This window comes from Epinephelus moara, chromosome 22, assembly GCF_006386435.1.
Source record: "Epinephelus moara isolate mb chromosome 22, YSFRI_EMoa_1.0, whole genome shotgun sequence".
NCBI lineage: Eukaryota > Metazoa > Chordata > Actinopteri > Perciformes > Serranidae > Epinephelus > Epinephelus moara.
Genome location: NC_065527.1, coordinates 17,633,934 through 17,657,916, shown reverse-complemented (window position 1 = coordinate 17,657,916; position 23,983 = coordinate 17,633,934). Strand labels below are relative to the sequence as shown.

The 23,983-nt window shown below is 41.1% G+C and overlaps 2 protein-coding genes across 2 annotated transcripts; both read left to right on the top strand.

Annotated features, from left to right (window-relative positions):
• Positions 1 to 963: 963 nt before the first annotated feature.
• On the top strand, positions 964 to 6,892 carry stmnd1 (stathmin domain containing 1). The gene is made up of 5 exons (XM_050033925.1): positions 964 to 1,155; positions 3,319 to 3,502; positions 3,586 to 3,725; positions 4,028 to 4,159; positions 4,290 to 6,892. The coding sequence occupies exons 1-5, from the start codon at positions 1,090 to 1,092 to the stop codon at positions 4,731 to 4,733; spliced, it is 966 nt and encodes a 321-aa protein (XP_049889882.1). The 5' UTR covers positions 964 to 1,089; the 3' UTR covers positions 4,734 to 6,892.
• Positions 6,893 to 9,026: 2,134 nt separating this feature from the next.
• On the top strand, positions 9,027 to 22,089 carry rbm24a (RNA binding motif protein 24a). Its single transcript, XM_050033929.1, has 4 exons — positions 9,027 to 9,490; positions 10,735 to 10,858; positions 11,396 to 11,450; positions 19,262 to 22,089. The coding sequence occupies exons 1-4, from the start codon at positions 9,323 to 9,325 to the stop codon at positions 19,611 to 19,613; spliced, it is 699 nt and encodes a 232-aa protein (XP_049889886.1). The 5' UTR covers positions 9,027 to 9,322; the 3' UTR covers positions 19,614 to 22,089.
• Positions 22,090 to 23,983: the final 1,894 nt, after the last annotated feature.

Below are 23,983 nucleotides of genomic sequence, written 5' to 3'. Positions count from 1 at the left end.
ATGGCAGTGGCCCCCCAGCAGGATAATGCACCATGCCACACTGCAAACATGGCTCAGGAATGGCCCAAGGAATGTGACAAAGACCTCAAAGTGTCAACCTGGCCTCCAAATTCCCCAGATCCCAATCTGAATGAGCATCTGTGGCACGTGCCATTAACCCACCTCACAACCCACTGGACTAAATGGATCTGCCGCCAACGCACTGGTGCCAGACACTGCAGAACACTCCCAGAGATCCTGTGTCATGCCTCGACAGATCAGAGCCAAGTCCGATCCAAGGAGGCCCCACCTTGGATTAGGGGTACATCTGGGGTACTGGCACATCACAAGAATCCTTGAGCAGATTGGGACCTGGGAAATTTAGAAGCCAGTTCGACACCTTGAGCTTTTTGTCACGCTCCACAGGCCATTTCTAAACAGTTTAATTAGAGTGGCATGCTGCTTTTTTTCTGCTGGGGGGGTCACTGCTACTGGGGAGTACTGTTGCCATGAGGGGGGGTACTTGGTCTGCAACAGTGTTTGAGTGGGTGGAACATGTCAGGTGGTATCCACATGAATGCCAGAACCAAAGGTTTCCCAGCAGAACAATGCATTGGAACAAAATATTCAAAATTATTCACTTCACCTGTCAGTGGTTTTAATGTTTTGGCTGATCGGTGTAAGAAAATATCATGTTCAGAGGCAGACATATGCACTTCTTTGTGTGATGCTGTGACATAATGGCTCCAGATATAAAGCCCTGAATTTACCTTGATCCACTCAGTGTATGATGGTCTACTTTTAATGTTATTTGGATGTCCCAAGAGGTCAAACCATAGACTGACTGGACTGTAACATGAGTATGAGGAGGGTGTTTTGTAGTGTCCTGACTCTGACACCCGCAGCTTGTTCCTGGGTGTCACCTCTTTAACCGGGTCAGATTCATCGTAGCAACGGCCCATAGCAACGGCCCTTAGCAACGGACACTGTGTGTGAAGGAATGCGAAGCTACAGGGGTCACTACGCACAGGAAACACACACCAAGGTGTATTTAAACCTCACATTTGTGACTTTTGTGGACTTATTTCACACAGCTGCTTTAAGGTGATTATGGGATGTACCAGCTCCTCTGCTACGGTGCGACCGTTGACACCGGAACAGGCGAAGGGAGACGAGGTAACTAACTTTCTGTTAGTTTAACGTTAGCTAAAACTGTGAAGGGGGATACAATATGATGTGTTGTCGATAACAGTATCGATAATGTATCACAGTCAGCCACAGGTAGCACTTTAGGGCACATATTGAAGTATAATGAGGAGCCGTTACAGGTGTTAAATCTGTGTGCCATTCATTTTGTGACCTTGGAGAACCAATTAATACCAGGTTGCCAGTTCCGGTGTTACCACTGAGTCACATTTTTTTTACTAACTTAAATATCTATCAAAATACACACACTTACAAAACTTTGCCGATAATAAAAAAATATTTTTTTTAATCTTTACCAAAAGGCTAAAAATAGCGATATCACAATGTTAAAATACTTCAAATCGTCTTAAACCCACTCCACTTTGAAATTCTACTGCTTCCACATAGTCTCCGTTAGAGACTTAATTTTTGTGACATATTTTTTATTGGTTTTTAACAACGTATAAACTGCTATACAGCATTACAAAAGCAAAAAAATTAGTATAAGTATAAGTATACACATATACAGATAACGTTACATACATACACATAGAACCTTCAAAGGAACAGGCAGTTGCAGAAGATAAAGGCCTAATCAGAGCCCATCCTATTGTGACTGGCTACAAGATGTGAGAAAAAAAATCAATTAATTAATCATAATAATCATAATAATGAATTAATATGACTTACCTCACGTCATGCTGAGTCTTTTATATAGTCCAAAAATGGATTCCAAATCCGCATAAATTTATCAGAAAAGCCATTTAATGTGAGTCTTAGTTTCTCAAGTTTGAGATGTTGTGCCACTTCCCTGGAAGGAAGGATTAATCTCCGTGTTAATAAAGTGACAAATTTTGTTACTTTGAGTTTAGACCCTGAAAGATTCTTGCTGTCCTCTCCTGCTATGCCAAAGATGGCTGTCAAATGATCTGGGTGAATTTTCATTCTAAAAATATCTGATAGTGTTTTGAAGATCGAACAAATTAGGACACAGCCAGAGATGTCTATGTACATGCAAAATGCCACTTGAGTCCTAAAGTCAAGTCAAGTCAGTTTTATTTATATAGCACATTTCATTTGACAAGCGTAAACTCAGTGTGCTTGAGATGTGCTTGACAAACAAAAAATAAGATGATAAAGCATTACATATATGAAAACAAGCAGGACATGATAAAAACAAACAAAATAAGAGGGGACTAGTATTATCATTATTCTTAAAAAAAGGGAGAGATTATAGCAATAATAATAATACTATTACAAATAAACAAATAAAAAACGAATAAAAAGACTCTGAAAGCTTGTGAAAAACGATCCGTTTTTAGTTTGCTTTTAAAAGAGAACACTGTTGTAGCAGACAGTAGATCATGTGGAAGATAATTCCAGAGAGTAGGACCTTAATGACTAAAAGCACCATGAGCTGAACAAGTAAAATGAATGAGTAAAAGAACAGAAATATTGCAAACAAAATGTACATACAGCATCAAAAGTAGCTCATTTTGCTGCTGATATAGAGTTTTATAAGACCAGAAACATTATATTTTTGGATCATTATTATCATTATTGATGCACTGAAATGTAAGCATCATTTTAATGCTGTAGTGAGTCCAGCTCGAGCTAATTTTGACTACTTCAGATAGCAAGCAAGCAAAACTTTATTTATATAGCACATTTCATTCCAGGTGGAAGCACAATGTGCTTCACAGAGCAAAAAAACAATCATACGGCCATCAAGTAATCAGTAAAATTAGTTTAAAACAATATAAAATTACAAAAGATAAAACCATTAGAGTAAGAATAAAATAATAGTTGAGAGCAGAAATGGACCGCTAAAAGATAAAAAAGATAAAATAATTAAAACCAGTAAAAAAAATATATATATATATGCTGTTGTGCGGTTCAATCTATATCAATTACATCATATTAGCAAATATATGGTGACAGAATACACTGTTACACTGTAAAGTAGGTTTCAGACTCTGATATGATGTAATTTGTGGTGCATGTGTCATTATTGTTCCTGAGCTACTGTATTCACGACAAAGTGTCAACACATAGACGCCAACATGACAACATCATGCTTTGGTTACCATACAGAATGAGGTCAGGGTGTATGTGCCATTTTTCTGCATTCACATTGTGTCTCTGTGCTTTCAGGATGAGACAGGAAGTAGGGTTTATGGTCGTGGAGACTCGGCCGTGTCAAAGGACACCACAGACAGTGGGGTGGTGATGGAGAATAGAGACAACCCTGTGTTACCTGGAACAGTGCCTGGAAAACTTCCTCCTCTAACATCTGAGCTTGTCAGAGAAAGTGATGCAGACAGAATTACACGAAATGGTGAGTGAGATAAATACAACACACCGTGACATGCCGTAGAGAAAACCTACAACCTGTAGTGTTTGTGTTTGGCTGTCTTCCAGGCTTCCTGCAGCAGGAGAGCACTGTGCAAGAGCGCCCCAAGTCCAGTGAGATCCTGGAGGAGCTGCTGAACCAGGGCATCATACCAGTGAGACAGAGCAGAGAGAGGTGCAGCGGGACTGGAGAGGCCTATAGTATCATGGTGGGTACCAAGTCAGCATGCACATGATAACAAATACAATTACTCTGTGAAATATTTATATTTTAAAACTAAATTAGAAAGTTTATTACAAATCAATGAATATAATAATAACTTTATTTGTATAGTACTTTTCAATATAAATAACAAAGTGCATATTCATACAGGAGGTATCTTTCACAGGTAGGTGGGTCAGTCAGTTTCAGTGGGAGTGCATTCACCTGTATTATTGAGATTGTTGTCTGTTCTTTGTCTCCCCCTGCTGTGTGTGTGTGTGTCTGTATGTCTGTGTGTCTGTGCATCAGCTAGATGATGGGGAGGGGGTCAGGCGACGACCTCCTGCCAGACTGGAGTCTCTGAAGGCCAAGAAGGCACAAAGTTTCCCCAGCAAAGAAGAGATTGAGGAGAAGATGAGACTGGCTGAGGAGAGACGCAAGGTAGAGTGTGTGTGTGTGTGTGTGTGTGTGTGTGTGTGTGTGTGTGTGTATGTACCTGAACACCACCTCTCACTCTCTCACAGTTTATCTTATTGTTTTCCCACACACTCATCTGCTCCCTCTCTCACAGTTAAGGGAAGATGAGCTCAAGAAGGGTTTGAGGACCAAGTCGGCCCGTGCTCGGCGCCCTGCTCCCATCTCCAGCACAGAGGAGGACAAGGACGCAGCCCACAACCCTGTTGAGCAGCTACAGTCACCGATCACCCCAAAGCCCCTTGATCCACTGCCTTGCTGCCCAAGTGAGGCGGCCGAGGGCAGAGAGCAGGTGAAGTCCAGAGGTGACGGCAGAGAAGTAACAGTTAGAGTAGACACAGAAGAAGGATGGAGAGTGAAAAATGACAGCGGAAATAACAAAGAGGAAGGTGCAGAGAGGGTAAGTAAGTATAGTGACAGGGAAGTGGAGTTAACCCAGGTGGAGGAGCACAGGAAGGATCAGCTCCTCCTCACAGCCTCGGGGGAGCTAGAGAGCGATTCTAGCTTTCAGCGTGCAGAGGACAAAGAGGAGATATTTTAATTCATTACAAAAATGAGCCATGAATCAGCAATAAGACGGATAAAAGAGAGAGAAGAGAGCCAAAGTAATTCCTTTTGCACAGACAAAAGGCCTGTTGAAACTTGTAAAAAGAAAGATGTATTAAAAACTGGCCCTACAGATGACACCAAGCTAATGTGGACATTAACTGTTTGTGTCCTTATGAAAAAGCATTGTGTCTACAGCAGGGACTGTGACGAGTCAATGTGAGTACTTTTTTACAACTACTCACTCATGTGCGACCCACAAATTTGCAGGCTTTTTTGGTTCATGTTGTAAAACAATGGAGCGAGGTGTGTGTCCAGGAGTGAGTGATAAGTTAACTGCGAGGATCACATCATCTACACTCATCAGTAGGCTCTTTCGAGATGAACTATGCCTCACCTGGAAAGTGGACGAGAGCAGGCAGCTGCAGCAGGAGGCGGTTAAGTCTGGGGCTGAATCCAAATGTCCACCCTCTGGACCTGCAGACTGAGCCCTTGCCCTTCAGTTGTACATAGTGTGGCATATTTACTGTCATCACTTAAAGTCTGCGAGGGCAGAGACTGCAAGCAGCTGATAGACAGCCCTCGAGACCGTTTTACTCGCTGCTGGCATATTCATATATATGACATATAAGTTGATGAACTGCCCCTGCAGATATCAAGATATAAATCCCATGTATAGACTTTTTTTGTGACTAAACAAAAATGTATCAGTACATCTCTTTATAACAGGCTGCACATGTTCAAAAACAGAAATGTTATATAAGGACAGGATTATAACTCAATAAATTGGGCATTACTTACATTTTTCAGCCTATTTCACCGCTCAGCCTGATAGGTCGCAATAATAAAATGCATTTTCAGTACTTCTACACCCTAGACTTAAACATATTTCTGTATCATGATGTGGTTGAATCAAGTAGCATTTTAATGGACCTAACTATCTATAACTATTTACATATTAGTAAGTTGTTGTTTTTTCTGCAGTTGAAAAACCCACAATGTCACGTACTTATTGCAGTGAATTGTGGGTTATTTAATCAGTGAAGTCTGCTGAAGTCTGCACCCCAAGCGGACTCTCAGAAAGTCAGCTTGAGGCCCCTTGTGGACTGGATGACTTGTAGATTTGGAACACGCCAGCAAAGGCCACGAGTCTGCAAGTGCAGTGAAGTGTGGACATTTGGATTCAGCCGGACAGTTTCTCGACAGCCTTCAGTCCGTACAGGAAGTCACAGAAACAGGATATGATGATGATGTCCGATATGGTGTTGATTAATTAAAATATTATCAGACTCATATGTCAGTTTGTTCTCAGTCTCCAATTGTTTTAATTATGATAGATAGATTTATTAAAGTGCTTTACAGGCGATTTGTAATTTATGTCCATGGTTCAACCTCCATTTTACACAAATTCTCATGTAAATCAGCATCATATCAGTTTGCTGCTGCAGAGCAGACCTATCTCTCAACTACACAGGCTAAATACATTGTGTTTGACTATAAGGTTAATATTTTCAGAGGAAAAAAATACAAGACAACAGCTTTCATTAGTCAGGGCTTCATATCTGTACAGATGTTATTTTAAGAATCCTCTCGCCCCACTGACCACATGTCTCTGTGATGCTGAATACTTCAATAGTTAAAACAGTCGAATGTTAATATACAGCAGACTACATATAGTTTATGATGCAGTTAAAATGGCCAAAAGTGTGAATAATTGTGTTGCAGGACAATTTAAGGTGTGCCCCTTAATTTTTATGCTTGTGCTCCTAAATTTTTCAGTTAGGGGCTGCAGTGCTCTGACTAAAAAAAGTTAGTCTGGAGCCCTGGAAGTGTGTCGGCTCATTAATTGTTGTAATAATATTGTAGCTCAGTAACAGGTGTAACGGAATATGAGGGTTTTCTTTCCAAAGCAATGCAATGTACCTCAGTAAAGGCTTTGATAAATATGACAAAGACTTCTTGCCAACATATAAAATTGATTTGAATAAGAATTTAGTTTTACATTGAAATGTAAACGATAATATTGTTGAGTTTCATTCTGCACGTAAAGGATGTACTTGTTCTGTTGGACGTAAGATGGCGCTGTTTCAGTGGGCTAAGGTCGCAGCTGCCTGTAGTCAGTGCACCTCCGTGATGAGGAGGTTTTTGGGAAAGAAAAGATGTGTAAAGTGAAGTTGTTATTGATCAATAAAGTTTTCCCAAATGTTGGTTATGAGTATCTTAAACTTGAGATCATTAACTCAGAGTTTAACTTTTAGATACACTTTTCTGAGAGGAATGTTGAGTATGACCTTGGTGTGACTGAGCTGTGGCTATTCAGCTGTTCTGGTGACCTTTGACCTTTAGCTTTCCTCTGCCTGACAGGTGTGTGTGCTGCAGCCAAATGGATAACAAGCATGAAAGTAGAGTTTCAGATTTCCATAATGGCAGCCTTTGTCTTTATCAGAAGTAAAAAATACATATTTACTCCTACATGTGGTGTCGAGTTGTGGAATATTTTTTGAAGATTATTGGTAATCATAGGCGTAGCTTTTGGGGGGGGCCCACAGGTGACATGCCCCCCTTAATATTTAGAACGTGTATTTGTCCCCCTTCCCAATTAAAACGCTTAAGTAGCGCCTTACTTTAATATTATAGACATTTACAACACAAATTGACACAGAAAAGACACAAACTAGTGCTTATATTATCACCAGAATGTAGCAAATATTGTGTTTTAGGACCCCTAACCCCCCATTTCATAGCTGTTCCCTCCAATATAGACACTAAACCTACGCCCTTGTTGGTAATTAAGTATAATTAAAGCTTCCAAAGGGGCCACAGTGTGTTATTGTAAAGGTAGAAGAGGATTCAGACTAGTCAGCAGCATGCTGCACATGAACAGAAAACAACAATTGAACGCAACCTGACCTGATCCCCATTGTTGAGCCTGGGAAACTCGATACTGGTCCCCCTTTTTGTCAGACTCCACTCGGACTTTAAAGCGCGTGTGGCTGCATGAATAGAACAGTGAGTGAACAGAGACACCGCAGAAAGAAAGACATTCTATCAGGTTGCATTTCGTCGTGATGTGGAGTCCTGTGGTGGCTGTTCACATTCAGATGGATGTGCCAGTCATAGATTTTATCTTTAGGAACACAGGTTTCGGTTCAGTCAGTCTAAACATGGGGGACAGCTTGATTAATCAGGCACACATTCATTTACAGACAATTTAAAAAAAAAAAAAAACCATATATCGTTTTTTTGACATTATAAATGCATGGACTTGAGTCACGTGGCCTTTTTTAATTGGCAGTACACGAATTGTACTCAACTTTTTTCATAACAAATATGACGCATCATTATGTCCCCGTGCGTAAATGTGTCAGCTCACCATGTTACATGATTAGACAGGATAGTGGGCCAGGAGGAGCGCGCTCACTGAAGCGGAACCGCCATGAATGATTAACAGACAGCAGAGTTTCCTCTCACATTACTGGGGGTGAATTATCCAACGATCCACCCAGCAGTCAGCCCACAGCAGAAGAGGCAGGTTATTTGAATCATTGATGTTCCGAGGCTCCTGATTGAATTGATTTCTGACCTGATCGGTATCTTGTTATAATAGCTGTGCGCAATTCTGTGACGCAAGACGCATTTGTCCCCTTTGAAGTCAGTTCTCACCTGATTTAATTCTTGAAATGTGATCACCGTGTTGATAGGATAATAAGGATTGATTCAGCACAATTTTTTCATCCAAATGACCCCAAAAAGAAATAGATATGAACTGGAAACTTGAATTCCGAAGTTTCAAACTTAGGGCACAACTATGCCTCGTGGCTGTCTGCATGGACACAAACTTGCCAGAACTCTTCCAGCCCCCCACAAGTGGATTCTTGACGGCTGATCCTTCCAGCAGCGCCTCAAAGCTGCACCTGTCTGTCTGCTCACTGCTGCTGCGATCTGTCTGCCCTATGACCTTATCCATGCAAGCCCACAGAGACAGAACAGAGCATTTCCACTGAAGTCCAAGTCTGTTCTGTGTTTATTTCACCAGAGAGAAAAAAATAAATGAACACTCTTTCAGATGCTACTATCCTGCTCCTCTTTGTCTTCAGCATATAATCAGTGGAATCAGGTTTTGTTGCCACCTTATGGTTAATTAAACGTGATTCTACTAGAGGATCCTTATGTGTGAAGGAGCTCCAGTGTTTCACGCTGTGCAGGTTTCCCAGCTGTTTGTGCGCGCCGGTGGGCGGGCAGAGATGGGGACTGAGAGCTGGGTGGAGTTAGGAGCTGCGCTTTTAGGAATGGGTCCCAAACCTATTTAGTTAGACAGCAGAGTTAACCAAGAAGAGCTGGAAACACCTGATGGTCTCTGTGGGGACAATCCGCTCCATACAACTCTCCTCTTAACTGTCGGAAGATAAATCTACCTCCAGGCTTCATTTTTTGTCGAGTTTTTGTTGTGTTTTCTCTTCTGAAAGAAAAAGTTACAGAGCCAGCTGATCTCTCTTTCTCTCTTCAGCCAAAGAATCACTGATAAGGAGACATTGCACTATTCTTTTTTTTTATTGTTCCTATTTATTGTATTTTGCACTAACGATGCACACCACGCAAAAGGACACGACCTATACGAAGATTTTTGTCGGGGGTCTTCCCTACCACACCACGGATTCAAGTCTCAGGAAATATTTTGAGGTGTTTGGTGAGATTGAAGAAGCGGTGGTCATTACCGACAGGCAGACGGGCAAGTCCAGGGGTTATGGATTCGTAAGTATGACTTAATATTAATAACACGTCTCCCACTTTTACACAGAAATTAAATTTTACGCATGTGGGGGAAAATCCAGTCATGATGACGCGTCTCTGTTAAAGTGCGCGGCTGTTGCTGTCTGTCCCAACATCAGGACTAACATTAACTTATCTGCAGTCATGGGGTGTTTATGTTTTGATAAGAAGGCCCTGCTTAAATTTGTCATTGGCTTCTGTTGCAATCCAGCACCCACCAACTTGTTGCGCTTTGGTATGCGCCCTGACACGTTTTAAAGTGAGCTGCCCTCACAGTGACAGCTCTGGTGGGCTGAGAGAAAAAACCTGTGATGTCTTGATATTACAGAGCAGGTTTCTCACACTGGTTTCATCATCTCAAAGCTGTTTACAACTTAAATATTTTACTCCCACTTGTCATAAATCCTGACAAACATTTCAGACACAGATGTAGAGACATAAAGCAGCTCCATACAGACAGCGTGTTTCAAAATCGCTCCTTTAAGTTAATTCATGTATAACAGATGTTTAAATACACATAACAGGGCTGCTTAAACAGAGATCTAGACTCCTTATATGGCCTCTTCACAGACTATTTAATATGTTTGAAGTAGCTTTGGCACATACTGCCAGTAGATGATGTACAAAGTTGCACAGTCACCTTTGACATGCACAGATATCTGTATTTGTATGTCCAAACTAACATTTCTCATTAAAACTGAAGTGTATTTACTCCAACTTTTATTTAAATTCTCTCTTTATTGCTGTAGCATCACCATATTCATGCATCATTCATCCTCTTTTCTCCTAAAAAATGCTCTCGGCTAGGTCAGTGGCCTCAGTTGGTAAAAGAGTGTGAGAAAAGAGAGATGCCAGGTAATGAAGCTCTGAGTGGAGACTGTAACGGGAGCGATAAGGGAGCCACGTTCAGCCAGTCATCTCAGCCTGGCTCCCATTCACTGCTGATAGTTTCAACACATCCACATGAAAGTGATGGATGTGTGTGTGTGCTGCCAAATACTTGCTGCAGGCCACACGTACAGACATACACACACACACAGAAAGATGACTAACATGCACTCACACACCTGTGAACAAAATAATGTTTTCCTCTTTCTTACAAACGCTCTCACATCAATTGCTGATGCTGTAGTCTATATACATAACTGTGTGCTGTTAAGCCAACCAGCAGGAAAATGAAGCCCATGTGCACACCTCATGCTCTGTGTTTTTGACTCCTCCGTCAGGTGACGATGGCAGACCGCTCAGCTGCAGACCGGGCCTGTAAGGACCCCAACCCGATAATTGACGGCAGGAAGGCCAACGTCAACCTGGCGTACCTGGGGGCCAAGCCTCGGGTGATGCAGCCAGGTAAAGACAGCCAAATGAAGATCAAACACAGTGGTGTAGTGGTAGCTGATGAAGTGGGTGTGCTAGGTAGATAGGTAGGTTAACAAGGAGGAAGTGGGTATTCTCTCCTGTATATTCCAGTGGCTTTTTTTGCTGACAGGTGGGTATACTGCGTAAACCTGTATATACCCTCCACTACACCACCGATCCAAAAACTACAAAATTTCCTTAACACTCTACAGAAATGTGTGTGTCAGACGTGCAGATGGAGTCGTTCAAAGAGCAGATTTTCAAAATTAATAAATCAGACAGCACATTTAATCAACGTGTGTCTCTGTGTTCCCACAGTCTTTGGGAATCACCAAGTGTTGAGTTGGTTTTATTAGCAAACAAGAAAATCAAGTCAGTCCTTCCTGAGTTTCACCTCAGGGTTTGTTTGTTTTGTAGGTCGCTGCGGCAGATGTAAGAACATGTTAGGAGCATATTAGGTCTATCCGTGAATAAATCATTGCTCTCTGGATTCACTTTTTTTTTTTACATTGTTCCTCTGTTTTGCAGGTTTTACCTTTGGTGTGCCCCAAATTCACCCAGCGTTCATCCAAAGGCCTTATGGGTAAGTACTGAGGAGTCCACATGTATTGTAGAGGGATGTTGGGACGTACACATTGCTTATGTAGAGTCTTATTTATTCAGACATGTTTTATTGTGTATGTTTTAAACATTATTTTATTTGATCTTTCTCAGTTTAATGTGTGATAATTGATGCTATCAGTCTGATTTTTTTAAATCTTCCTTTCCAACCCAAACATAACTGATGACTGATAATTAGAGGTGGACAGGAAGTTGAATGAAGCTTTATCACTGTCCACCAAAAAGCCAGTCAAACTGCCTTTTCTAGGTTTGCCTGTTTGTAAAAATATGTGTGTGTGTGTGTGTGTGTGTGTGTGTGTGTGTGTGTGTGTGTGTGTGTGTGCGTGTGCTGAGTGGACAATGATGGAAACTTCCAGCCTGACTCAATGTTATCTATCTTTCTCTGGTCCGACAGGCTCGCTCTCGGTTAAGCTAACTGTGCTGGTTTGTGGAATAGTTCTGCGAACGTAATCACAGATCAGAGAAAGGAATAACCTGTAGACTCAAACACACACAAACAAGCTCTGAAAATGGTGATTATAGATGCATGTACGTGGGTTTTGACCTGTTTTTTTATTTTATTTGAATAGAACTTAGAGCTTTGTGTGCGGTTATGAAGTGGTGTTGTTAGCTAAACCGTGTGCTTTCTTACTTTAATGAACAAAAAAAAAAAAAAAAAAAAAAGCTGGATTGATTGAATTTTTGGGGTGTTCTTTTTCCTTTTTTTTGTGGAAGCGTGTTAACTTTGCCGAGGAATAGCAAAGTTTTTTTTAATTGCTTTTAGCTTTGACCTGTTTTGTTTAACAGGATGTGCTGTTTCATGTGTTTTTTGGCTGTCTTGTTGGAGTGAGTGGTGAATTTCTGTGTGATTTATTTATTTATTTTTCCCCAGTTCCTTTCCTTACTCCCATTCCTCACATTATTCCCTCAACAATAACAAACCCCATCACTGCTTGTGTGTGCTTACAGCATCTTCCTGGTGTTACTAGCAGTTTCTCACATTAACACGACGCAGCAGCAGCAACAACTTCCTAGTTTATTACAATTCTCTTGTCTTCCTTCCTGTCTCTATGTCTCTTTGTCCTCGCTCTTCTCTACACACCACATATGCGAGACTTGTGGTCACGTAGCACCATTTACCATCAGAGATGTGGATGTCTTATGAATGAATGACCACAGTTATGATGTGAGCTCCAGCAATATGTGTGTACATGTCTGATTGCATCGGTACATAATGAGTATGTGCTCTTATTGTGTTTGTATAAGTGTACATGTCTTTGTCCACTCACATAGTTCCAAAGTCTCCAGTGTGACACAAACAAATGTCTGGATGTCTCTCTCTCCCTCATTCTCTCGGAGCGAGCTTTCGTCACATGGGCTCGTGGTGTTAAGGAAAACAAGCGCTCCCATTGTGCCACACAAAGCCCCGAATGCTGACGCTGCAGTCGCATGAAGCTCTGTGTTGTGTGTGTGTGTGTGTGTGTTGGGGGGGTCTGCTGAGGGTGCTGGACCATCTCTCTCTATCATGTAAGAGCAGAGCAGGGGCCATTGAAACAGGGCCAGAGTGGGTGTTTTAGGGGCCACATTAACATACAGCCATTCCATGTGCACTTACTGTACATACATCTTAACCATCTGATATGAACTACAGCCATCCGTCAGTTTGCCTCTCATGATAACATAATGAAAATGCTGTGTACACATTTAAAAGTTCACTACTGACAAAAGTATTGACCATACAAAACAGGTTAAAGTACTAATCACGGCCTGCGTCCAGACCTTAAACCCAGTCACCGGAATAAATGTTGGCATTGTACATTGCAAACCACGAATATGTAACATGTGTACATTGTTATGTAGCCGATATAGTGAAACTTTAACTGTTTATTTGCATTTCAACTACACTGTGGTTAACATTTGGTTATGTTCTGGCACAAAAAACACTTGGTCATTGTTATGAAAAGGTCATGTTTTGGCTTAAAATACCTGGTTTTGGAGGCACAATCATGGCTGGAAATGTCAGAATGCCTGGCAAAAAAACAAACAAAAAAACCCTCCAAGTTTTGATGCCGCAGTTTACGGTGGAAGTGTTGCAATGTCTTGCTAAAACCAACCATTTTTGCTGTTTGTTGGCCCGCACAGTGGCCTGCAGTTTAGCAGCTGTCTCGCCTAGGTGTCATGCCATTCACCGTCCCCACATGTCAGAAATTGAAAAATATATCCGTGGTTTGCAGAAACGTACAATGCCCACATTTCTTCTGGCAGCTGGGATAAGGCCTTTGAATCTGCCCACTGCACTGAGTGACTTGTGTTTCTCGATTGAAAAACAATCGGTCCACTGAGGGCTGCAGGACTAACGATTAGCCAATCAGCGTGACCATCCAATCTCACACCACTGTCAGGTTGGTTTATATAGATGGCATCTTCTCAATATTGGTCAACAATCATAGTTTATTTTTACTTACCGGGATGGCTATGTATCAGTGTTAATTTAAAATGCTGTTAGATTCAAGCAGATAATTTGGTCTCCAGTAATCAGTTAGTTTCCAAAGCCGTGTATGCTTAGGTTTGTATTCCTCACAGATAAACTTTTACATTGCGTTTCAGCTCCAGTGGAAGCCCAAAATCCTGAACCTGTTCACAATCTGTATAGGAAATGACAACCCGTAGACCCTCAGATTGGATAAAGAACAATTCCCAAAAAAGTGCCTTAAAAAAGGGAAGAATTGGAAGGGACGCTTGGTCATTTTGACTCATCTTAGTGACAAAGTTCCATCCTGTCATTTATCCATCATGCCCCTGGTGTGTAAAGACCTTTACACCATCATCATGTAAAACTGATTTAGTCAAACACCATAAATGTATAAATCCAAGAAGAGTTCACCAATCAGAGGACACCAGCAGCACCTCTTGGCCCATAAAAATTATGGTCAAAGAGCTCCTTTGTACAGTATGTTGACAAAGGTCATGTGATGAATAAAGCAGGTACATCTCATAAAATGTATGTTGCTAAAAACTATACAAATCAACCAATGGAAAGGTGGATAAATGTCTATAAGACTTCAACTGTGAGAAGATAAGAAGCTAACAGCTTATTGTTGCCACATCCTCACACTGCTCAGAAACTAAAACAACCAGAGAGCAGGTTTCAAATTTAGCATCTTCCAGTTAGGATTTTGAACTTAAGACTTTGTCTGCTGTCTCGGTGGACTCACGTCTGATCCAAGTAGTTTTCTGTGTGTGGATTATGTCTCAAGTCTGGCTGTACTTTAAGTGAAACCATATCCTGGGTCCATCCGTGTCTCGGTCATGATATCATAAGTCTTATGAGCAGCTCTGTCGAAGCAGGACAGGTGTGTGCTGCCTCACACTTTCATGATGCAGAAACGCACGCACCTCACACACATTAGATCCCCTCACCTCAGTGTACGTTGGTGCTCTCTCCCCCAGCAGACGGCGTGCACGGTGGCAGAGAATCTTTATTTAGCCTTGAACTTTAATGACCTCTGGGTTGTGTGAACATGGCATTCCAGTGAACACACACACACACACACACACACACACACACACACACACACACACACACACACACACACAATGAGTCGTCACACTATAGCTCCCAGCAGGCTTAACAAAACAGCCATAAACTTACTGTGTATTTGATTTCCTTATTTCATGCCTACCTCCAGGGAAAAGAGTTTTTTCTTATTATGGGGCAACACTGGATGAGTCAGCCAGAGCTTTGCTTCCCATGGACAAAACTTCAGCTTATGCTATGTGTGTGTGTGTGTGTGTGCTTGTATATGCGTGTTAGTTTACCATCCCACAGATACAGTAGTAGTGGGAAATCGGAGACAGCAACGGTACAATCCCAAAAATGCACTAAGCAAGGAGATTGATTTTGGGAGCAGTGGAGATGGTTACATTCCACTGAAAGTGGAAAGTGTTAAAATAGTTACTGTCTGAGCAGCGAGCTCTGCAGTCAATCATAGACAGTAGCTGCTGTTAAAACTTGTGCAACTGAAAGTTTCAATGGGGAATGTTAGGTGTTTCTTTAATACCATTAATGCAGAGTCACACTGGGCATTTTTTTTTTCTAACTTTATTTAAGAAACAAAGAACATGAGGTCGTCATTACAAGGTCAAACCCCAGAGCATTTTTCACTTACGTCCAGACACTTTTTTCAGCGGCGTTTGTACACAATCCATTTCTCCCAGTATTTTGTACATTTTACCATCTCAAGTCTTAAAATAAATGTAAGTCTTTCCATACAGTGTATTTGGTTTATGATCCCCAGCCATTGGGCCAATTTGGAGGATCAACTTGCAACCATTCCCGAGTTATGGCTTTCCTGCTACTTGCCAAAAGTATAACGTGACAAATGAATAGACTAAATCCATCCCAACTATCTTATGAATCTCAGCTACAATCTCTTAGGCATGCCTAGAAGACATGATACTGATTGGCCAGTGAGGTTCCGCATTGCCTCCAGCAGAAGCCCCGGCTCTGTAGGCCTGCTCGCAGTGCTGTTAGTCTCGGGGTCATAAAGAATTGCACAAGGTTTTTCCAACCAAACTCCCTCAGGGACCTTGAGTTTGCAGTAGTTGCCTGTGTTTCACACATCTCTGTCCAGTCCTCCTTTGATTTGTGTATGTCCGATTCTTTCTCTCATTTTTGTTTAATATATCTTGTAGAATGATTCTTTGAAATTTGAATACTTCCGTACAGTCTCAAAACTAACTTTTTAGTATCTCCCATTGTCCGTTTATCTTTAAGCTTTGAAACTTTTTATTGAAGTCATCCCTAACTTGCAGGTATCTGTTGAAGTCCTGCTTTTTCCAGTCCAAATGTCTTTGATATATCCCGATAGCTCTGTAATTTTTTGTTGGAGATGACCGAACAGAGAGACATGATACCTCTTCTGACCCACAGTTTGAATCTCCCATCCAACCTGGCAGGTTCAAATTCTGGATCAAATACTCTCAACTCAAGATCCCTGCCTGTCTCTCTAATTGTAATTTCCTCAACACCTCAGTTTGCTATAGCTCCTTTCGGCCTGGCTTTTGTTGCCTAACACTAGACAATTTTTTTAAAGTATAATAATCAATTCAGCAGAACCAGAGAAGTTATAAAACCTGGTGCCCCAACTAACATTGAATTTATCAGATTTGTACAGCTCTCTCCAGGGCCATGAATTTTTTCTTTTTATAACTTTGTTTTCTCAGATAGGCTCTATACTCCCCACAACCTGTAAAAAGGTGGTGGTGGTTTTCATTGTACAGGTGACTGACTAAAGAAAATTTCTCCACCTTGTTTATCTAAATCAGTACTAGGGATGAGCAAGTGCACCATTATTCTGTATCTGTTTAACCAACTAAATTATCTGTATCCGTATCTGTACTTGTAACAGGTGGGGTTCAAATTAGAAGTGGGTGTGGTTTAAACTGAAATGGGTGGGGCCTAACTGGAAATTGTTATTGAGACCTGACATTGATACGGCCGATCAAGATGCTATATTTACTATTATTAGAAAACTATTTACAGAACAGCCTCAGAATTGAGCTCCAGATCATGTTTGATCACAAGAGTAAGCAATTAAACGCAGGTACTCAAATGAGGATATTCCTTCATCACGATAACGGATATTGGCATTTTAATCGGATAATTATCTGTTCTGGGAACTTGTTTCATCCAAGTATTCTGCACAGTCCTGTTATCATACAGCCAGTCTAACTTCACAAGCAGTGTTATCAAGCCAGTTAAATTTAGCTTGGTGACCATTATTCCACTTACATGTCACCTGTACAGCACAGACACATGTATGACTTACTATTTAACTGCAGTAGGACTTAATTAAACAGAATATATTTAAAAAAAATTGATGCATCTGCAAGCACAGCAGGCATAAAATACAGCACCTGGAATATTCATGATTTGGTGCTTTAAACCTCATCAGTAATCCTCACAGTCCATCGTGCTTTTGCCACATTTAATTTGATTTAACTGATTTGAAAAAATGCAAGTACAGTGTTCTCATATTGTACAATAGTTGTGTTAAACCAGTGTACAAATTTTGTGTGAGAAAACCCAGAGATAGATAGATAGATAGATAGATAGATAGATAGATAGATAGATAGATAGATAGATAGTAAATGTCTCTCCACTGTTTAATGGGAGATTTAGAGATGGTGTCCTCTAAAGTTTAATTAGTGTGAGCTTCAAGGGATAGTTTCAGTGTCACATGATGATAAAAACACTGTTTCTGAGGATTTTCTAATTAGTATGTGTTTAACATTGACCTTTGGCCTTTACTGACAGCCACACCAAACCTCTACATGCCCACTTACTCAGTTTATCCCCTCCCTTTCTTTTTTTTTCTTTTAAGTTGAGTGATTGTGCTGTGCCCTTGTTTTTGTTGTCGTTTCTGTAATCAGTCTAGTCGAGGTGGACTATTTTTATATATTTCTTCCTCTCTGACGCCTTGCTGTTGTTTTGTTTTTCCTGTTTTTCTCCTGACGCACTGTTTTCGGTTGAGATGTGGATTGGATTGGATAATGGAGTGCTCACAATAGGGTTGCCACGATAGATCCTGCCTTTCAACCTTTAACTTTTCCTGCACCTCCTCTTTTCTCTTCTGATCCAGAGTCAAAAATGTAACCACCTGATGTTCATCCATTATATTTGGTTTCCTTGATCTTCTCTCAACAGATTTTTGAGCCACCTTCATTTAAACTCTCCTACAGTCACATAGCTGTCGTTGGAGCTTTGTGCAACAAATATCAAATTGTTTCTTTCAAGCCTGATGCTCCTCATTCCATTTGAATTAAAGTGAAATCTGACTCTACTTTTATCTCTAAAGTGAAGGGAGGGCTGTTTTTCAGGACACCAAAGACTGAAATTCACATTCAGAGCTTTTTTTCTTCTTCCTTCCACCCCCAGTCAAAAGCTGACACTTCTCTGAACAGTTAGTGTAAATTTCCAAAGCTCCCCTCATGCTTGCTGTCCGACTGAGTTTCCAAACCTTATAGAGTCTGGGGGGTTGGGATAAGGCTATGTCATGGAGGGCAGAATGTGCTCATTGTTCATAATTGTTTATTTAATTGAAACATCCCTCTGGGTGCGGAGCCTAGTCCCGGCTCACCCTGCTGCCTCCCCGGCTCTTTGTCCCGACACAGAGGGGGAAATGGCCAGCAGCGTCCCTTTTTGAAAACTGTCCAGCTGTCAAAGTGGCAGTGACATTTTCACAATGCTTCCCTGGGCTCATCTCCTCTGTCCGCACCCCTGCCCCCCCGGCACTGTAAGCCTCCCCTCCCTTACCTCCCCACCCGCTCGCCCTCCAGCAGGCAGGGGAACGGCACCAGAGCCAAATCCACATGTGACGGACAAACGAGCTGCAGGTTACACATCCAAAACTTTTTAAATTTTTCTGTCGTTCTGCCTCCACAATCACAAAACTGACCAAAACAGGAAATACGTTCCATGCTGTATCCCGTAAAAACAATGACATCATCACCTCATACAAATGTAATTTCTTAGTAGATTTGAGGTGTTCAAAGTTTTCCTCACCTTCCAGTCTTCCTTTCACAGAGAGATTTCTATTTTGGCAACCCTATATTGTTCTAATCCCTACTAGCAGGCATTTCCTTGGTGTTCTTGACTGGTGGATTGGACTGTGGTTGGGTGGTGGGCGGGCGCTTGGCCGCAGTGTGATGGAGTTGGGTTTTAGGGTGGGTGTTGTTATCCTCAGACAGGGCAAATCAAACTAATCTGTCATATCTGTGTCTGTTTCACAGCATCCCGGCCCACTATGTGTACCCTCAGGCCTTCGTTCAGCCTAGTGTGGTCATCCCTCATGTGCAACCTGCAGCTGCTGCACCCGCCACTGCTTCCTCCCCCTACATCGACTACACCGGAGCTGCCTATGCGCAGTACTCTGCAGCCGCGGCCAACGCTGCCGCTGCAGCTGCATATGAGCAATATCCCTACGCCGCATCCCCTGCTGCCGCAGGCTACGTGGCTACTGCTGGTTACGGCTACGCAGTCCAGCAGCCTTTAGCCACAGCTGCCCCGGGCTCAGCCGCTGCTGCAGCCGCAGCCTTCGGTCAGTACCAGCCTCAGCAGCTGCAAGCCGACCGCATGCAATAGCAGCCACTGCAACCACTGGACATGCAGAGAGAGGAGGCCCTCCCCCAGCCACAGCTGATTGGTCAGGAGAAGGAGCAGCAAAGGAAAAGAAAGAGGGAGTGGCCTTAGGGGGGGTGGGCGTGTCAGCGACTCAGAGGCAGGGTTGCTTTAAAAAGGTGATGATGATGATGGTGGTGGTGATGATGGTGGTGGTAGTGATGATGATGGTGAGGTGGGAACTTTTTACAGTAACTTTCCAACTTGCTGTGCTTCTACCAAAAAACAGAAAATGAAAAAAAGTCGCAGAACAAATAATGGAAAGTGATTTACTATTATTGTTGTTGTTATTACTATTATTATTATTATTATCATTACAATTATCATTGTAGTAGAGTACTTATTTCTAGAGAAGAGAAGCAGGAACTAATCCCTGTGGTTGGTATAGGTGTTAAACTAAGCCTTTAAGTCCTATTGCTGTCTTTAACGTTAGGTTAGGAAACTGTTCTCTTTTTTTCACTTGTGGTTTTCCACAAGTGTTTTCGGTTATTTGATGCCCTCATAACATTTATATTTATTATTGTTATTATTACACATTGGGGGCTCTTCTTGTTCTTATTGTCTTTTCAAGTGCATTTTTGGAGTTATTATTTTCTGATAATCAGGGAAATGGAACCGTTTCCAACGTGTTAGCTATTATTATGTGACCTCTGTCAGGAAGTCGAGGAGTCGTAACTCGTCGTGTCACACATATTTAAAGAACTACCTTTTTATCTTCCTGATGCTGAATGTCCCTTTTTTTTTACTCTGTGTCTCGACCTCTTGACCTATGCAAAGCAAACAAATCACCAGGACACAAAAAGAAAAAAAAAACAAAAACAAAGAAAAGAAACAAAAAACTGAAAATGTCATCAACTCTGACTTGATTCTTGGACTAAAGGGGGACTTGGCAAACAAAACAAACGCACTGACAAAAGGAGAGAGGTTGAAAATGGCTTCAGACAATGAGAAACACTAAATCAGTCGCTTTTCCACATGTTTCACTCGCACAGACACGGACACATGCATCCAGAGTTGCACACATAGCAGTCAAAGACAAAGGCGGCACAGTTGTGTTTCTCTCCGGCTCTGGGATGGAGAGAAAGAAAAAGAGAAAGAAAGAGGGAGAGAGCAGCTGCTGGTGGGGGTGGACAGAGCCGCTCCAGCGCCACACAGACGGATCACTCTGGAAAGAACGCATCACTTGTGCTCGTTTGTTGAGCTGTCACATTTTAATCCCCGGCCGGGCCCATTTGGGAACCAACTTCACACCCCTCCACCCAACACAGAGCCCCACAGCAGAGCCCCCGGTCATGCAGCCCTGCAGCTGTCAGCACTTCCACCTCTGTGCTGCTGTAGTCTGGTGTCAGGTACACACTCACAAACACACACTTTCACCAAAGCCACCCCAACAACTGGCCTGCCTCATGTCTGTCAAGATCACCAGGTGGGGTGGAGAGGACGGGGGTTTGACTCTTTGACGTTATGTTGGTCTGTGTGCCTTACATTTTTACTGCTATTTAAGAGAAAAACAGAAAAAAAGAGAGAAATCTACTATTTAAGATATTTATTTTTGAGGGTTGACTATGTTGACGCTCTGAGAGTAGAGACTTAGTGGCGGTACTGTATTAATAATATTATTATGTACTCATCTCAAGGCATATATAAGTTATTGATTAGTTTTAGTAATAATATTATTATAATTATTATTATTATTATTATTATTAACATACTCAACCAAAAATGTCGATGTAGGAGTTATTTAAGATACTGTTATGTGCACTGTACTTTTATTTTTTATCTTTTTGATTCTTTAGAACATGACATTAAATATTAGCTTCATGCCTTTTGTAGGGAAGAAACTTTATTTAAATGCAGGCCTGTTTGCATGCAGATTGTACTCTGCCTCTTCTGTGTTTAGACGAGAGGAAAAACGAATAATTTTCACAAAAAACAAGCGAAAATGCTGCTTTCTCCACTAGAATGTATAGTCGTCGTCGAGGTTCCAGTAGCTGTGCTTCTTTTGCTTAATATTCATCAGATGGGCTATTTTACACTGTTGGGAATTTTTATACTTGAACTATTTCTTACAAGGGAAATATGAAAAATAAATGACAAAAAACTTTATAAGGAAGCTTTTCATTGTCACTGGATGAAGGCATGTAAAGTGTTTCTATTGAAATGCAAAGGTCCTGTTGATATTAAAAACCTTTACTTCAGAATTTCAACACCATTTACTTAAAATTGGAATAAAATGTTCAATATTTAAAAAGCTTGGTGGTATTTCTTTCCATTATGACGTCAATTACACCGAGGGTCCATGTCAGGTTGTTTGAATGTGAAACATATATGATTATCTTTTTACACACAACCACACATTAATTACATTCAGTTTTATATATTTATATAGCCCAATATCATGAATCATACTTTACCTCAGGGAGCTTTACAATCTGTACAACATACAAAACCCACAGCAGATGAGGAAAAGCTCCCCCCAGTAAAACCCTTTAACAGGGCAATCCATCTATACATACAAACATGAACATTAATAATATATTTCCTATGTGCCTGTATGAAGGTGTTCTGTGTTAAAGGTCCAGTGTGTAGGATTTAGCAGCCCCTAGAGGCGAGGTTGCAGAAATGAAACTTCTCCCCTGTGCCAAGCATGTAAGAGAACTAAATGGTGTTCTATTTGTCCCTTCTGAGCTACTGTAGAAACAACATGGCGGACTCTATTAAAGAGGACCTGCGCCATATGTTTATATAAACGGCTCATTCAAAGGTAACGTAAACACAGCGGTCCTTATTTTCAGGTGATTATAAACTAATGTAAACATAGTTATGAAACTTATATCAATTTCTGCCAACAGATGTCCCTAAATCCTACACACTGGACTTTAAATACAACTCATTGTTATAAAATGCTATTTTCCTTTTCTTGTTTTTACAATAAAAGTTTTCATAAGATATAATGCTTTTTTCATAACATACATTTTTATTTCAAAATCCGCTTTTTTTCACCCAGTGACACTTTTTTTATCGTGTCACCTATAATAACATTTATTCTACTCTCCATGATAGTGGTGTCAAGGAGATTATTTCTTTAGAGGCAGGTATGTAGATGTGATTAGCTGAAAGGTTGGGAGTAGTGACTTTATGATGGAAGACATGTCATTCAGAGAAAATGCTATCATTGAATTAAAACAACCTTTAAAGGTGGAGTCGGTTATTCTAGAGAAAGATTACTGACATTTGAACTCAACAGACAGCCAGTGAGGAGATAGTCAAGGTGTATTAGATTACCACCTTTAAAAAAGGCCAAGTTTGATATATTAATAAAAAACAACCCCTGTAAGACTTTAACACTTCATTATAATGGGTTTTAATAACAAAAACATAAATCATTGTTTCATTTACTTTATTATTTCCTATTTTATTTATATATTTACTTATTTCATATGAAGCACTTTGGGGCTCCATACATAACCTGCGTGTATTTCTGGGTGTGTGTGTGTGTGTGTCTTATTAGACAATAAACTTTTCACAAAGTGCTTTTTCTCCGCCTGCATGGTGACAAACGCATCACACATGCCAGATGCTGCACGACGCCTCCTCCTCGTTGTGAAACCATCTTGAGAGGACTTTATTTGAAACACTCTCACATTACAGTCACACCCACAGTTTACATGGATACATCTGACATATAACAAAGTCCCTCAGGACTCAGGCTATCAATGATTCACACACTCTCTAATCAATAAGTCATGTCAGCCTATGAAGAGTGTGCTGCCGTGTCTCTGCCATCTTTTACTCGGCTCCGGGGAGTATTTTGGTCCCTGGTGAAACATGAACCTGTAGGGGTGATCATGACACAGCATGAACGCAGCAAGGCCTTATGGGTGAAATCAGCTTCTATCATAGCATCTGACCTCATGATACCATGAAATCAAAGCTGTTACTTTATTAAACAGATGGTGTGGAGTTGTGATAGAGTTCTGGTGAGACTTTAAAGGGTCACCTAAAATCAGTTAAAGGGAAATTTCGGTTTATTTCAACCTGTCCCCTATCGTCATAAATTTGTTTCAAGTGACTACTGACATAAAAATAATAGTTAGCATGTTAGCCGTTAGCCTAGATACAGCCGGAGCGCATAGTAGCGTCAGACCTGTTAAAACGTAAGTGAACGGGCAATCTTCAAGTGCAAAGTTAGTCCACTAAACAAGCTTTTTTTCCACAAAGACCGCCTCATATCGTTAGGATAAATGTCAGAGAACATAGGCCTATATAAAACGACATGTAAACGTGTTGTCTTACCTTATCGGTGTGGTGCCATGTTTGTTTACCATTTAGCT